Raw genomic sequence first — 13,985 nt, 5'->3', positions numbered from 1 at the left:
CTAAGTATAGTGAACTAATGGAATTAGTGCCTCAGGTAGGGAGGTGACCTAATTACACATGAGGGATTCGGGAGTGAGGACAGACCTGTGTATGCTGAGGGACACAAGAGTAAGGATCGACCCATGTATGCTGAGGGATTTGGGGGTGAGGATAGACACGTGTACACAGGGACACAAAGGTGGAGACAGACCCATGTATGCTGAGGGACATGGGAGTGAGGACAGACACATGTATGCTGAGGGACGTGGGGGTGAGGATAGATGTATGTACATCGAGGGATGCAGGGATGTGGAGAGGTACATGCACGCTGAGGGGCACGGGAGTGAGAATAGACACGTGTATGTGGAGGGATACAGGGTTGAGGATAGACTCATGTACACAGGGATCCAAGGTGAGGACAGACATGTGTACGCTGAGGGACATGGGAGTGAGGACCGCCATTTATTGATAGACAGGGTATGACGTGCTGTGCAGACGGTCGTAATTCAGATAAAGACATTCAGCGTCCATCCCATGGGAAACAGGTAAGCTCTAGGAGCTATTGAGCCCGTTTCTGAAGTAGGTACAGGTAACTTTGTAAAGGGCGCATGTCAGTTGGTTTTTTCAACCAGTTGTTTTTCCAGGGTGAGAATTACTCTGTAGGTTTTATCTTGAGCCTCTATGACCTATTCTAGACATTTTTTGATGTCAGTCTTACCAAATATGTTTCAGAACACTTCTGTTGATTAACCCGGGTGCTTGATCTGTCTCTGTGTTTAATTCTCCTTCCCTCAACCTTGTGCCAAGGTGGAGGTGGTGGGTGAGTTCAAAGATAGGCTCTCACCTTTTTTGCTATTGGTTGAAACTGGTGTAAATTTTAAAAATAAAAGTAACTTTTTGTGTGTACAGTTTCTGGTAGACTAGAAATATCCTAAACAAATTGGTCTATAATAGTTCATTTAAATTTCTAGAAGATTTGTAATTGCTTTCCAAATTGAAATGCTTAAAGCACAGATTTCCCTTTTTGGCTCTATGGTTCTATTTGGCTTTCTTTTTTTTTTTTTAAGTTTTTTTTCTTTTGAGGCCAAAAATTTATTGCTTATTATATTGACTTTCCTGGGAATTTTCTTCATGTACAAAGTCTGAGCCTCTGTCTCTGGAATAAAGATGAATCTGTATGATTTGCTTTTTTAACCAGAGTTGAAAGTTTTAGGGATGAAAGCTGTGAATGTGGTCCAGCATTTGCTTGCCATCATGCCCTCAGGCCCTCTCCTAGACCAGCCTGTAGAAACAGCCCACGTAGCACTAACACAGGCCCAGAGCTGCCAAAAGCCAGGCACTGCTCCCAGAACGACAGAAAAGGAAGGAGCATGCCGTAGTGGGCTTTTCTAGGAAATCGCCTAAGTGTGTGCTGGTAAGATAGGGTGCTTGAACTCTAGATTTTAATCTAGAAGTGTGTATTTCCTCCCTGGATGGATTAGCTCTAAGTGTTGAGAAGACAGCTTCCACATGGACATGGTGTCAACTCGGAGGCTCACTTCTTGAATCCACAGGGTGCATAAAGGATGGCGATCGCTTAGATAATTTGCTTGTTTTTCCAAGTGGGTCCTCCAGCAAAAAGTAGGTCTGTCTAGGTAAAATGTGCTGCAACTGACTAAACAGCTCCTGCTCCCGCCGAACTGGGGCAGTGGTGTGGGCCTGTCTCTCCCTCCCCGTCCTCCTGGCTTAGCCTCCCTGTGGCATATGTCACACTTCCTGCCAGGTTTATTTCCACTGCGCCCCCAGGAGGCAGCAGCCTCTGAGTCACAGGCCTTGCGCTATCCTTAGATGCCTCTTGGTTTTCGCCTCACTTTTCCTGGCTCTGTCTGGGTATTGTGTCTCTCCTCTGTGGCATGATGTTCACCGAACACGCTGCTTTTGATCTCCAAGGGCATGTGCTGGCTTTTTCCTTTTCCTGGGATCTGTTATGACTTAGCACCATGTTGCCATCCTATTAGAGAAGGCAGCCCCTTCATCTCAGCCCCTGGCCTCTCTTACCTTCCCTGGAGACTTTGAAGTTATTGTGGGACTCAGCAGAGGCATTTTATGGTAGCACCAACTTAAATGTATTTATGTGAGTTCATTTGCTTTTTGCTTCTCTGTTCTTTTAGATCTTTTGACGCAAGGTTGATTGGTATGTGATTTTAGATCTTTGAAGTAGATGACTTTTTTCTATTATGCTCATAAATTCTAACGACAGCTTGTTTTATTGCTGTTTCTGGTGTTTTCCTACCCTTTGTCCAGTTTTTTTCTCCTTTTCCTCACTCTCGAAGGGGAATAGGTGGTATTTGGTCTAGCCTCTTTTCTTTCCCCACTTGGAATTCAACTTTCTTATCCCTCTACCCCATCCCCTAAAGGATATTATGGCAGAGGCTCACTTTGTGATGCTTCCTTTTGGACCGTTGAGAGGAGAGGAGGGGGAAACATGCATTTCAGAGAATGATGCTCATTTTTTTGTGATTTCATTTGGGGCAGTATTTACTGCCAGCCTGTATTTTTGGCAATGCAGGCTTAGCAGGCCACCTTATGTCCAAACCTTGTGTGGAAAAGGCAGGAAGAGGCTGGCCCCACCCGAGGCTGGAGGTGTAGGATGACTCATTTTGTGGACTCCTTGGAGGTTGTAACCTGTCCTTCAGTGATTCTTACTAATTCTCTGTGGCATTTGCCATGCGAAGCATTGTACTGGAGTGAGGTATGAGAACTTCAGAAGCCTGCTGTTGAAGATGCAGTAACATAAGCCCAAGTGAGCTAAGAGACCTGTTCAACTGGGAAGGCGTGCTACAAAACATTGCAAACAGCAGCTCTCTCAGGGCACGATGCTTTCATGTCCAGACGGAGCAGCTGCTCAGCACCTTTTTTTTTCAAGTTGGAGTTTCACTTTGTCACCCAGGCTGGAGTACAGTGGCACGCTCACAGCCACCACAGCCTTAACTTGCTGTGCTCAGATGATCCTTCTGTCTCAGCCTTCTAAGTAGCTGCAACCACAGGCATGTACCACTACACCCAGCTAATTTTTTGATTTATTGTAGAGACGAGGTCTCACCATGTTGCTCAGTCTGGTCTCAAACTCCTGAACTCAGGCAATCCTCTCGTCTCTGCCTCCAAAAGTGCTGGAATTACAGGCATGAGTCACTGTGACTGGCTAGCACCTTTTGGCCATTTACACGTATTAGTGGTGCAGCTCCAGTGAAGCAAAACAGCATCACTAATTAACTGTGCAGCTTGGGGCCCTGGGAACCCTCACAAGGCCTCAGGTTCCTAATGTAAGGTAGGAAGGATACCTGATCTCTGAGGTTTCTCCCAACTCCAAAATCCTGTGGTTCTATATAGCTACTTAGGACCTGATTTTAACTTTCGACAAAAAATACTGCTCTAAAGAAAGTACATGTAAAAACATTTGGGAATAAAATAAGAAAAAATTCCCAGTATCCCACTGACTTAACAAAGTAATTTTTTTTTTGAGTTGTAGTCTCACAACTGTCACCCAGGCTGGAGGGCAGTGGCATGCTCACGGCCACCACAGCCTTGACTTGCTGGGCTCAGGCGATCCTTCTGCCTCAGCTGGAACTACAGGCATGTGCTACCATGCCCGGCTAATTTTTTACTTATTGTAGAGACGAGGTCTAGCCAAGTTCCCTAGGCTGGTCTCGAACCCATGGGCTCAGGCAATCCACTCACCTCGGTCTCCCAAAATGCTGGGATGACAGGCTGAGCTACCGTGCCCAGCTATACATTTTTTTTTTTTTTTGCATTTTGTCTTCTGTCTCTTGATCCTCGTGGGTGCATTGTAAATACAGTTGCAACTATAGAATACACTTGACTTTGTCTCCAGTAGAGCATGGTGGCTCACTCCTATAATTCTAGCACTTTAGGAAGTGAAGGCAGGAGGATTGCTTGAGCTCAGGAGTTCAAGACCAACCTGGACAACATAGCAAGACCTCATCTCTACAAATAATGAAAAAATTAGCCAGGCATCGTGGCAAGTACCTATAGTTCCATCTACTCAGGAGACTGAGATGGAAGGATTGCCTGAGTCCAGGAGGTCAAAAGCTATGATGAGCCATGATTGAACCACTGTTTCTCCAGCCTGGGTGTCAGTGAGACAGACTCAAAACAAAACAACTTTGTCATGCACACTTTATTTAGTCTTATGTCCTGAGTATACATGTCCTTCATTGATACTTTCATAACTGCATGATATTCCACTGTAGTTGGAGTCTCACTCTCTTGCCAGACTGGAGTGCAGTGGCTGCTCCCGGCCACCACAGCCTCTGACCTGCTGGGCTCTGGCGATCCTTCCGCCTCAGCCTTCTAAGTAGCTGGAACTATAGGCGCGCGCTGCCACACCCGGCTAATTTTTTTAATTTATTGTAGAGATGAGGTCTCACCAAGTTGCCCAGGTGGGTCTCGAATACTCCTGGGCAACCCCCTCGAGTCCACTCCTGCCCTGGGAGCTTTTCCGTCCTCTCAATAAATCCCGCTTTAAGAAAAAAATTCATACCCCACTAAATCAAATTTTATACCTGTCCAAGACTATTGTTAATTTTTTAATTTTAATTTTTATTTATTTTTTGAGTCGATGTCTCACTGTTACCCAGGCTGGAGTACAGTGGCACACTTGGCCACTGCAGCCCTGACCTGTTGGGCGCAGGTGATCCTTTCACCTCAATCTTCCAAGTAGCTGGAACTGCAGATATGAGCCACCACGCCCAGCTAATTTTTTGATTTATTGTAGAGATGAGGTCTCGCCAAATTGGCCAGTCTGGTCTTGAACCCCTGGGCTCAGTCAATCCTTTCACCTTGGTTTCCCAAAGTGCTAGGATTACAGATGTGAGCCACTGTATCCGGCTATTGTTAATTTTAAAGGAAGATTTCTAGACATGTAAAAGTAACACTGTGAGTTTTACCAGCATAGTTCATAATAAAATGGAAAGGGCTTCCCATTGTGGGAGCCATAAATGTCCAGGGCATTTCTGTGAGCACAGCTGGTTCCTTTAAGTACCTTTCTGCTCTCATGTGCATGTCAGTCAGTTCCTTCTGATGCTGGTCCCAAACCACAGGCTCCAGAGTCCCGGTCAGTGCCTTCTGTGAGTTTGACCGTTGACCATGTATTGCTTCAGCAGTTGAAGGTTGTGTTCTCAGTGCCTCTCCACCAAGGGAATAGGTTGCATAACTCCATTGGAGCTCTCTTGACTCATTCTGTGGTCTAGCTTGGGATGTTCCCATCCCCCCATTTTCTATGGGCCATGGCTGAACTGCCAAGAGCCCTGTAACTGCCACTGGGAATGGCCAGCTTCCTCTGTGTATGGGTGAAGTTTCTGAGGAGGAGGGAGTAGAGAGCATGGGGAGAGGGGTGGCCTACTTCCTGAGATCTCCACTTTAGTGAATTTCTCTTCCCAAGACTTTCACTCATGAATAAAGACATTCAGTGCCAGGAGGGTCTTAGTTGCCCCCTAATCACTCTGAGTGGTTGATTGCCGCTCCTGGAATGAGCAAAGGCCATTTTCCATGGGGGCACTACAGATACCCGTGGTGTTGGACCGAGGCCTGTTGCTGCTCATTTGGCTTGGGCATCCTTCTCTTGCCATCTCCAGGGTCAGGCCTGATTTAGGGTGCAGTGGGGGTATCTGGTCCAGTTAGGACAGGAAGAGGAACTTCTCTTTGTAGCCTTGTGGTCCAGGCTTTACGAGAAGAGAAATGTGTGCTTCTGTTTAAAAACTCTGTTAAGGATATTTTTATGAGGTTTGCTTATCTTACAGAGTAATAAAAGCAAGAACAAGTTTTTAGATTAACCTCATGATGAAGTGGGAGATCTCTGTCCAATCTGAGGAGAGACTCTGGCCCCACAAACTTCTGTTTCTGTTTCCACTTGCCTCCCCTTACAGTGGAACAGATCTCTGTTGATACAAGGTGGGGAGACGACAGACTCTCCAGCTGGGAGGGGCCATGTAGGGCTGACTTTTTTCCTGCTGGGGGCTTGCTTCTCAGATAATAGATGCTTCCCCTCTCCTGAGTGGGCTTCAGCATCATGGAGACACTCCTGTGGCTGGTGGCTGGTCCTGGAGGGATAACCTTTAGGGGTACAAAGCCAGGAGGGCGGGAAGTCACCTTTTGGCACCATCCCCTGTTCTAGGAAAGGAGCCCATGGCTCCACTGTGCTGCCCTCAAACAGAACATGTGCCTCCCAGTTATCAGTGAGATGAGAGACATATCCCAGAACGTATTCCCCAGTGACTCGAACTGGACTGTACAGTTCCTTGTGGTTTCAGAGTCGGGCGAGACTTCAGGGACCAGTGGTATTCACACAAGTCACTGCAGTCACCACATTCCCAGGGAGACAACCTAAGGTTCAGGGGGTGAGCAGATTTGCCTGGGCCACACCTTTATAAAGCATGGCCTGGTGATGACAGTCACAAACACTAAAGCGTTTATTTATTTATTCATTTATTTGTTTATTTTTATGGAGATGGGCTCTCACTATGTTACCCAAGCTGGTCTTGAACTCCTGGGCTTAAGCAATTCTCGCACCTCTGCCTTCCATAGTGTTGAATCACAAGTGTGAGCCACCGCACCCGGCCCTCTGAAGCATTTAAGATGTGCTTTTAGAACTTTGAGTTCTTTACGTGAATGATCTCATCTGACCATTTAGTAGTTGGGGAAATGAGTCTTCTAGAGTGCAAATAAGTAGCCACCGAGTGGTGGAACTGGGATGAGATCCTGGGCATTCGGAGTCCACAGCCTACACTCCCAAGTCTCTTCCATACCACCCTCTCCCTGGGGCTCAGTTTCCTGATTGCTGCCTCAGGCAGTTGCCACCTGGAGCCATCACTGTGAGGTTGACATTAGACAGAGGAGACCCAGACCCCAGAGAGGACCAGTGTCTTAGTCCGAGTCACACAGCAGGTCAGCTCTTGTTGAATGTTGGATAACTCAGGATGAGCATGCCATTTTGTCATAGCCTACAACTGCTACCTCCAATTTTCCTCCAGGCTTGACCCTCATGGTTTAGAGGATGTCACCAACTCTGTTTGGATGTAGCTAAGGGCTGAAACAATGTATACTCTTTGTATACTTTCCAAAATCTTGAGCTCTGTGGAGATGTCAGTGGTTGATCCATAGAAGGACTGCTGAAGGATCGCTCCAGGGTATAACCCTGACGGAGGCAGATCTGAGAATTGAGATCTGCCAAGGGACACTAGGATGAGTGTGTCAGGGAAACTTCCCCTGTTTCCAGCAGTGCTGTCTGGTGCTGGCTGGAATGACACAGAGGCTGGTGGCACTTCTTTTTTTGTTGTTTTTTACACAATGGATTGCTTTATTTCAGTATGCATCCACTCATCCGCACTGAGTGGTCCTGAACAGAACATGGGAGCGCGGCTGTGCGGAGTCGGCCCCCAGCCTCAGCCTGATGTGCACATTTGTCCATCTTCTCCCTGCTGAGGCTGGTGAGAAGCAGCAGACCAAAACCTGGGCATGCCCTGCGGTCAAGCTTCTCCTGTTCCACTTGTCAGATTCCAAACTAGACCCTGCTGGGCGGCAAGGCTGACTGAGCGAGAGCCCTGTTAAAACTTCTGCCATTTAAAAAAAAATGTAAAGAAAACAATTCAGAAGGGTCGTGTGTGGTTACAAGTGTCTTCTTCTTCTTCATGCAGTCTCTCTCCGAGTCTAACCACCAAGGACTCTAGGAGCGAGCAGGTCTGAGGAATCCTGGTGACTATTCTTTTCACCTGTCAAAACCTGAGCTAAAAAACCCATCAGCTGACGATGACAGCAGAGGGTGGTGGCACGGCTGAGGGCCCCAAATTCATTTCCCAGGCTGGTGGAGCATGAACAGATATGGTTCCAGGACTAAACAAGGGAGGTCAGACTTTCCAACCTTACCTGATGGCTTCTGGCCACAGCCAGGAAGTGCCATGGTAAGTGTCAGGTGGTGACGGTGCAGAAAGGGACTTGCAGAGGAGGGGGGAAAGCAGCACCCTTCGAAAGGTGGCGGAGAGATGTGGAAAGCCCTGAATTCCAGTCTCTGGGGAGCAGTCTCAGGGGAGGAGCAGGGTTACAATCTATGCTTTGGCCAAGGGCGGGGGTGGGGGGAGCATGGGAACAGGATGATGGCTTGGCGGGGGCGTCATTTAAAGAAGAAAACCAGCCGGGCTCGGTGGCTCAGCCTGTAATCCCAGCACTTTGGGAGGCTAAGGCGAGTGGATTGCCTGAGCCCACGGGTTCGAGACCCTCCTGGGCAACTTGGCGAGAACTCTACAATAAATCAAAAATTAGCTATACGTGGTAGCGCACGCCTGTAGGTCCAGCTACTTTAAAGACTGAGGCAGAAGGATCACCAGAGCCCAGCAGGTCGTCGCTGGGGTGGCTGTGAGTGTGCCATGACACTGCAGCCTGGGCAGCAGAGTGAGACTCCAACTCAAAAGAAAAACAAATAAAGAAGGAAACCAAGGGCACAGGCAAAGCACCCCACACCCAGCAGTAGTCCCATAGGCTATGACCTGAAACCTACACATCTGCTCTAACAGGCCCCTGAGCTCAGGCCATTGCTGGGAGGGCAGGAGGTGAGGAGGCAGAGACCCTAGGCCGTGTAATCTCAGTAGCAAGGTGATTGTGTGATGTGTCGTTTCACAGTTGAGTTAGATGTGCCCCACCAGTGGTGATGGGAATCAATTTAAATAGACTTTCTTGATCCCAGAAGTTCAACTATGTGGACAGTGGTTACACTGGACAGGGTGATTTGTTACAGCACAACGTATATATTTCAAATGGACAAAAAATTAGTATCATTTACAGTATCTTAAGATACATTGCCTTTGAATGGGAGCTTCCTTTCCAGTACTTTGAGGTCTACAAAACGTATCTAGAAATTTACTACTGTGGAAAATGAAGACTGCATCAATGGCGTGGGGAAGGTACCGTGGCTGGTGGGCCTAGTTGCCGTAACACCGTCCGTCGGGTGACTGGGGGAGAGTTTCACGTTCTCCTTAGACAGCATGAGGCGTCGCAGCTCCTGCATGATAACCTCGATGCTGTACGAGTTCTGCCACTTTGCTAGCACTGATATGACTCTGGGGTCCACCACTCCATTAGAACTATTCACTCCATTCATATTAGTTTTTGTTACAAATCTTACAAAGGGGGGTGCTTCTGAGTATTTAGGTCCACATTCTATTTTAAGGCTGTATATTTGGTTTTGAAAAATTGTTCTTGGAGGCCCAGTTATCACCCCTGTCCATTTTGTAAGTGTCATGTCTTCGTCACCTTCTAGACCCTAACTGTGCCATCTGCTACTCCTTTCTGGCCTTCGAGTTCTTCCAACAGTTGGAAATTGTGAGGAACTTTTACTCCGGAGCCCGTGGTGGCTGCCATCTTGCATTGCTGTCGCTCGAAGGCCAGCCCCCACCGACCCTGGGCCCCCAGCTGGTGGCACTTCTAATGCAGTGCACCATCCGTCTTTGCTGGGTCCTCCTTCCTCACTCACCCTGGTTATGCTTCAGATGTGGGAGCCACTGGCTGTCCCAACACAGGGATGTGGATGTGGAAGCCACGGGGCGTCATGACACAGGAATGTAGATGTGGTAGCGCACTGGGTGTCCCACCACAGGGACGTGGATGTGGGAGCCACGGAGTGTCCTGACATGGGAATATAGATGTGGTAGCCACTTGGTGTCTCAACACAGGGATGTAGATGTGGGAGCCACGGGGTGTCCTGACACGGGGATGTGGGTGTGGGAGCCATGGGGTGTCCTGACACATGGACGTGAGTGTGGCAGTCACAGGGTGTCCTGACACGGGAAGGTGGATGTGGGAACCACTAGGTGTCCTGACAGAGGTATATGGTCACTGTGGGGGTTTTGCCACACATTGTGGGGGTTTTGCCCACACAGGGCAAAATACCCTGAAATGGGGATTCTCATGGTATCTTTCCAGACGAAGGATTTTTTCCCCTATTTGGGGTCTTGTCAGTCAAGTAGAGACGTTTGCTTTGGAGGCCTCTGTGTGGTAAGAAAGTGAACAGCTGCTCAGAAGGGCTGCTCCTCCTCTTCCGCTCATTGGCCTCCTCCTCAGCAGAGACAAGGTTGCCCTAGAATGTCATTTGGTTCCTTCTATGCAGACGTGTGGCAGTCACGCCCTATAGCAGGAAAAGCCAGAAGCCAGGAGCCGGAGCCAGAAGATCCAAGTTCCAGTCCCAGTTCTGCTGACCGTGTAGTTGACCCTTAAATTAGTGACTCCATATCTCTGAGCACTTCCTAGGGCTTAGACTGGATAGTGTCAGGTTGTCCTCAGTTCTCAGCTCTAAGTCAGACAGATGCTGAGTCTGGTGAACTGTGGGGACCGTTCCCGTTCCAGGTGGTCTTGACAAGCGTGTCCTCTCTCTGCAGGCATCTTGGCCATTCTCATCCCCCGCCTGGACCTGGTCATCTCCCTGGTGGGTTCCGTGAGCAGCAGCGCCCTGGCCCTCATCATCCCGCCCCTCCTGGAGATCACCACTTATTACTCGGAGGGCATGAGCTCCCTCATCATCGCCAAGGATGCCCTGATCAGCCTCCTGGGCTTCGTGGGCTTTGTGGTGGGGACTTACGAGGCCCTCTACGAGCTGATCCAGCCAAGCAACGCTCCCGTCTTCATCAATATCACCCGTGCCTTTGCATAGGGACCCGGCACCTCTTTGCACCTACGCACTCCAGCCTGTGTGTCTCCGTGCCGGTCCCCACAGCCTCAGGTGTGGTTCAGGCTCTGGAGAAAAGCAGCATGGCCTTGCAGGAACCCCTGTACCTGGCACCTGGGTACCCTGGGTCAGGGAAGGCTGAGGGCAGGGGTGGGACAGACACGAAGGAGGTGCCACCAGGGACAGGGTGTCGTTATTTATCTGATCCTATCTTAACTGAGAACATTTCACCTCTTTCCCTCACCGTCTCCTCCCTCCCTCTGAAGCTACTCACCTAATTCCTCCTGTAGCACAGCTCACTTTATTTAAAAAGTATAGTGTCCCCACCTCATGTTTTCTCCTTTCCTGGGCCAGTCCTAGACTGACCAAGCAGGAACTCCCCCTCCTTATAAAGCCAAACTTCTTCCTCCTCTCTCTCCCGAATATCATACCTCTGTGTTCTTCCTGTTCAAGCCTCCAGGGTGGCTGGACCTACCTGGTACTCTAAAGCCAGCCCCCTCGTGGGAGTTTTTAATCTTGACTCCTTGGCTTGCTGTGACCCTAGGGTGGCAACTTCTCTCTGGATTCCTCATTGTGGGTCACAATACCATATTCTTAGCTGCTTTGGTTTTAAAAGTTGTGAAGTGTTGCCTAAACGGAAAATATTTATATTTTATTTAAAATTAGCATTTTGTTTTTAGAGTCTGTCTCTGATCCTGGGTTATTAGCAATGGGTTCTTCCTCAGTGAGCTTGTACTCACTCTGCTTCTCCTGCTGGAAGGGACCTGTCTGCAGGAGATGTCAGCTCAGGGCCTCAGCATTGTTGGCCGAGGACCCAAAGCCTTTAATCAGGGTCATCTAAAGTGTACCTCTGTGGGAGGCGTGGGTGCTGCCTCCCGTTGACCAGCCTGGCTTCACACTGAAAAGGTAACAAAGGAAGTATGACAAGGGCACTGGGCAGGGAAGGGTGGCTGGACAGGCGGTGTGGAAGGTGGGGGTTTTGTGTGTTCAGGCCCATTTTCCAGCCTCTACTCTGGCAAGGGAAGGGGTCAGCAGCCCTTGATGTCCATTGGACCAGGATGATGCGCCCCCTGTCGCCACAATGGGAGGTTGAGATCAGTGTGCAGAGAGTGTGAAATTAGGCTCAGAGAAGTCACCGCAGCTGGTCTGACACTATGCACGGTGCTTGGTTGTTTACAATTCGTGGGGGTTAGGGCAGACCTGGTGCCCTGCCCCCTGCTGCCCCCATGGCCTGGACTTTGAAAGAACCACTGAACACTAGCCATGAACCCTGTCTGTCCCCAGCAAGAAACAGCCTCAGGGCCAACTGGCGGCAGGATCAGCCTTCAGATGTGGGAGCAGACCTCAGAGGAGGCAGAGGAAGGGGGACACGTTGCCTTGTCCAGCTGCCTCTTCTTTCCTCCTGGTGTGGGAGGTATTTCAGAAGGGCCCCTCAACCCACGTGTTGGCACATGTGTATGTTTGTAGGTAGGTAGCAGAGCAGGCACCTTCTCTCCACTCCTGCTTGCTGGAGATTCAGCTCACCTGGAAGTTGGTTAAGGGGGAGCAGCAGAATGTGTCAGAGATTTTGCTTCTGTTTCACCAAAGCTCGTATGGCTGTGACCACCTCACAGCCCCAGCTTTTTTTTCTCTTCTGTTCCAAAGCCACTGGAGCCGGCTTCCAGGCAAAGGGACAGGAAAAGGGGACCATCATTGCAGTGGCACCTAACCTACCTAATAATTGAACAGCTTGGGGAGATGTCATAATTGACATGTTCTCCCTGAGGAGAATGAATGACATGTTGACCCACCCTTTCTGTTCCTCGGTGGCTCTTACCGGTGCTTATGTGACCAAGACTCTGGCTGGGAGCAGCAGAGACCCTGCCCTCCAAAGTCTCAGGCTGAGAAGTTGCCAAAGAGGACCCAGAGCTATCATCGCCCACGTCCAAGCTGGAGCTTTGGTGGCCCAGCTGTCAGCCGACTTTCCTCCCCCAGCAGTGCTGGGCGTTGTTTCCAGTGAGAAGGTGGCTGCCGTTGAAGGGGCATACCTGTGTCGCCCTCGGCTTCCATGTGGAGGCTTCTGTGTACTCGGAGCAGCTCGAGGTAGGGCTGTTGGGTGAGTTCTGAGAGTGGGTCTGTGATGCTGGGACCTGAGGACTAGATGATATAGTACAGCTGGGTCCCCTGATCTCAGCTCTCAGTGCTGTGCAGGTCACTGCTGGCCCTGAAAACGTGGGGTGTAGGAAAGTGGAGTCCAGCATTAGGACTTCCAGAAGCTGATTTGGCAAGGCCTGTTGGCTCCCGCTACACTGCCAGCCTGATTGCATGACTCCTTCAGAGACCCAGGCCAGGCGGGTCCAGTTGGAGGGCTTTTCTGCCCTGTGCTGGGGCACAGTCGATCTAAGGGCCAGCCAGAGGGTAGTTGTGGGGGAAGCTCTTCCTCCTCATCTGCTGTCCACAGGGCGTCTTGAGGCAGAGCACCCCTGCCCTTTTCCCAGTGCTGCTGGTACAGCCTCCCAGCCCTTCTCTGTGCCCCCACCAGTGCCTGGTGGCAAAGCACCAGGATCAGTAGGAATCTCACCATGGAGGGACACCGAAGGCTTCTGGAGAGGAGGCTGCCACAAAGGCGAGATGCCATTGTGCTCTGTGTCCCCAATTCCCAGGAACTGAGGGCAGCTTTCTCAGGTCTGTGGCTCTCTCTTCCAGGCACCGCTGCTGGGAGTAGGTTCCAGCTCCCTGTGGGTGGTGCACCTCCTCCCCAGTGCGGGTGCCTGCTGGGAGGAGTGTGACCTGGCACCTTCTGTCTACTCCACCTAGACCTCTTTGCTGCTCCCAAGTGGCATTATTTATGTTGTACTGCTGTCTGGCCGCCAGTCCCTGGCCAGGCGTGTTTGAATGTGCAGCAGGTATAGCGAGACCACCTTCCCTGGCACATCTGCAGCTGGGTTCACTGCTCACCGTCTGCCCCCATGGAAGGGGAACTGGTGGTTTTATCAGTAGTCTGATAGTGCTAATTCCCAACAATCATGCTAGAAAAATCCTTTTCCCTGCCCTCTTCTTGAGTCCTCTGGTCTTACTTTTCTCAAGTGTCTCCCTTCCTAGATGATCATCTCTGTTTAACACTAATGTTCGCCTCGTGTGTTTCTGGAAGTGCACGTCTCAGTGTTCGTGTACAGCTCTCTCTGGGCATCGCTCACAACAGGGGTCTGTATCAGTGGGCTTTAGACTGTAGCTGGTCAAACGTTAATCCAGGCCTCAGCATTGGCCCCAGTAGGAACACAATGCTGTCTCCTTGAAGAGGAGACACAGAGTCCTCGT

At 49.9% G+C, this 13,985-nt stretch overlaps 1 protein-coding gene and 1 pseudogene across 1 annotated transcript in view; one reads left to right on the top strand and one right to left on the bottom strand.

Annotated features, from left to right (window-relative positions):
- The window catches only part of SLC36A1 (solute carrier family 36 member 1), a 48,329-nt gene extending 37,221 nt beyond the window's left edge, over window positions 1–11,108 (top strand). Inside the window, exon 11 of the mRNA XM_008067771.1 lies at window positions 10,402–11,108. Within this exon, the coding sequence (XP_008065962.1) occupies window positions 10,402–10,673 (272 nt within the window). The 3' untranslated portion in view covers window positions 10,674–11,108. The remainder of the gene's footprint in view (window positions 1–10,401) is intronic.
- LOC103270264 lies at window positions 8,950–9,388 on the bottom strand (annotated as a pseudogene).
- Window positions 11,109–13,985: the final 2,877 nt, after the last annotated feature.

The sequence above is a fragment of the Carlito syrichta genome, unplaced genomic scaffold (genome assembly GCF_000164805.1).
Source record: "Carlito syrichta isolate Samal-C Ts95f unplaced genomic scaffold, Tarsius_syrichta-2.0.1 Scaffold107891, whole genome shotgun sequence".
Classification (NCBI taxonomy): domain Eukaryota; kingdom Metazoa; phylum Chordata; class Mammalia; order Primates; family Tarsiidae; genus Carlito; species Carlito syrichta.
Note: the sequence above shows the minus strand (reverse complement) of the source record. Positions and strands in the feature narration are given on the sequence as shown.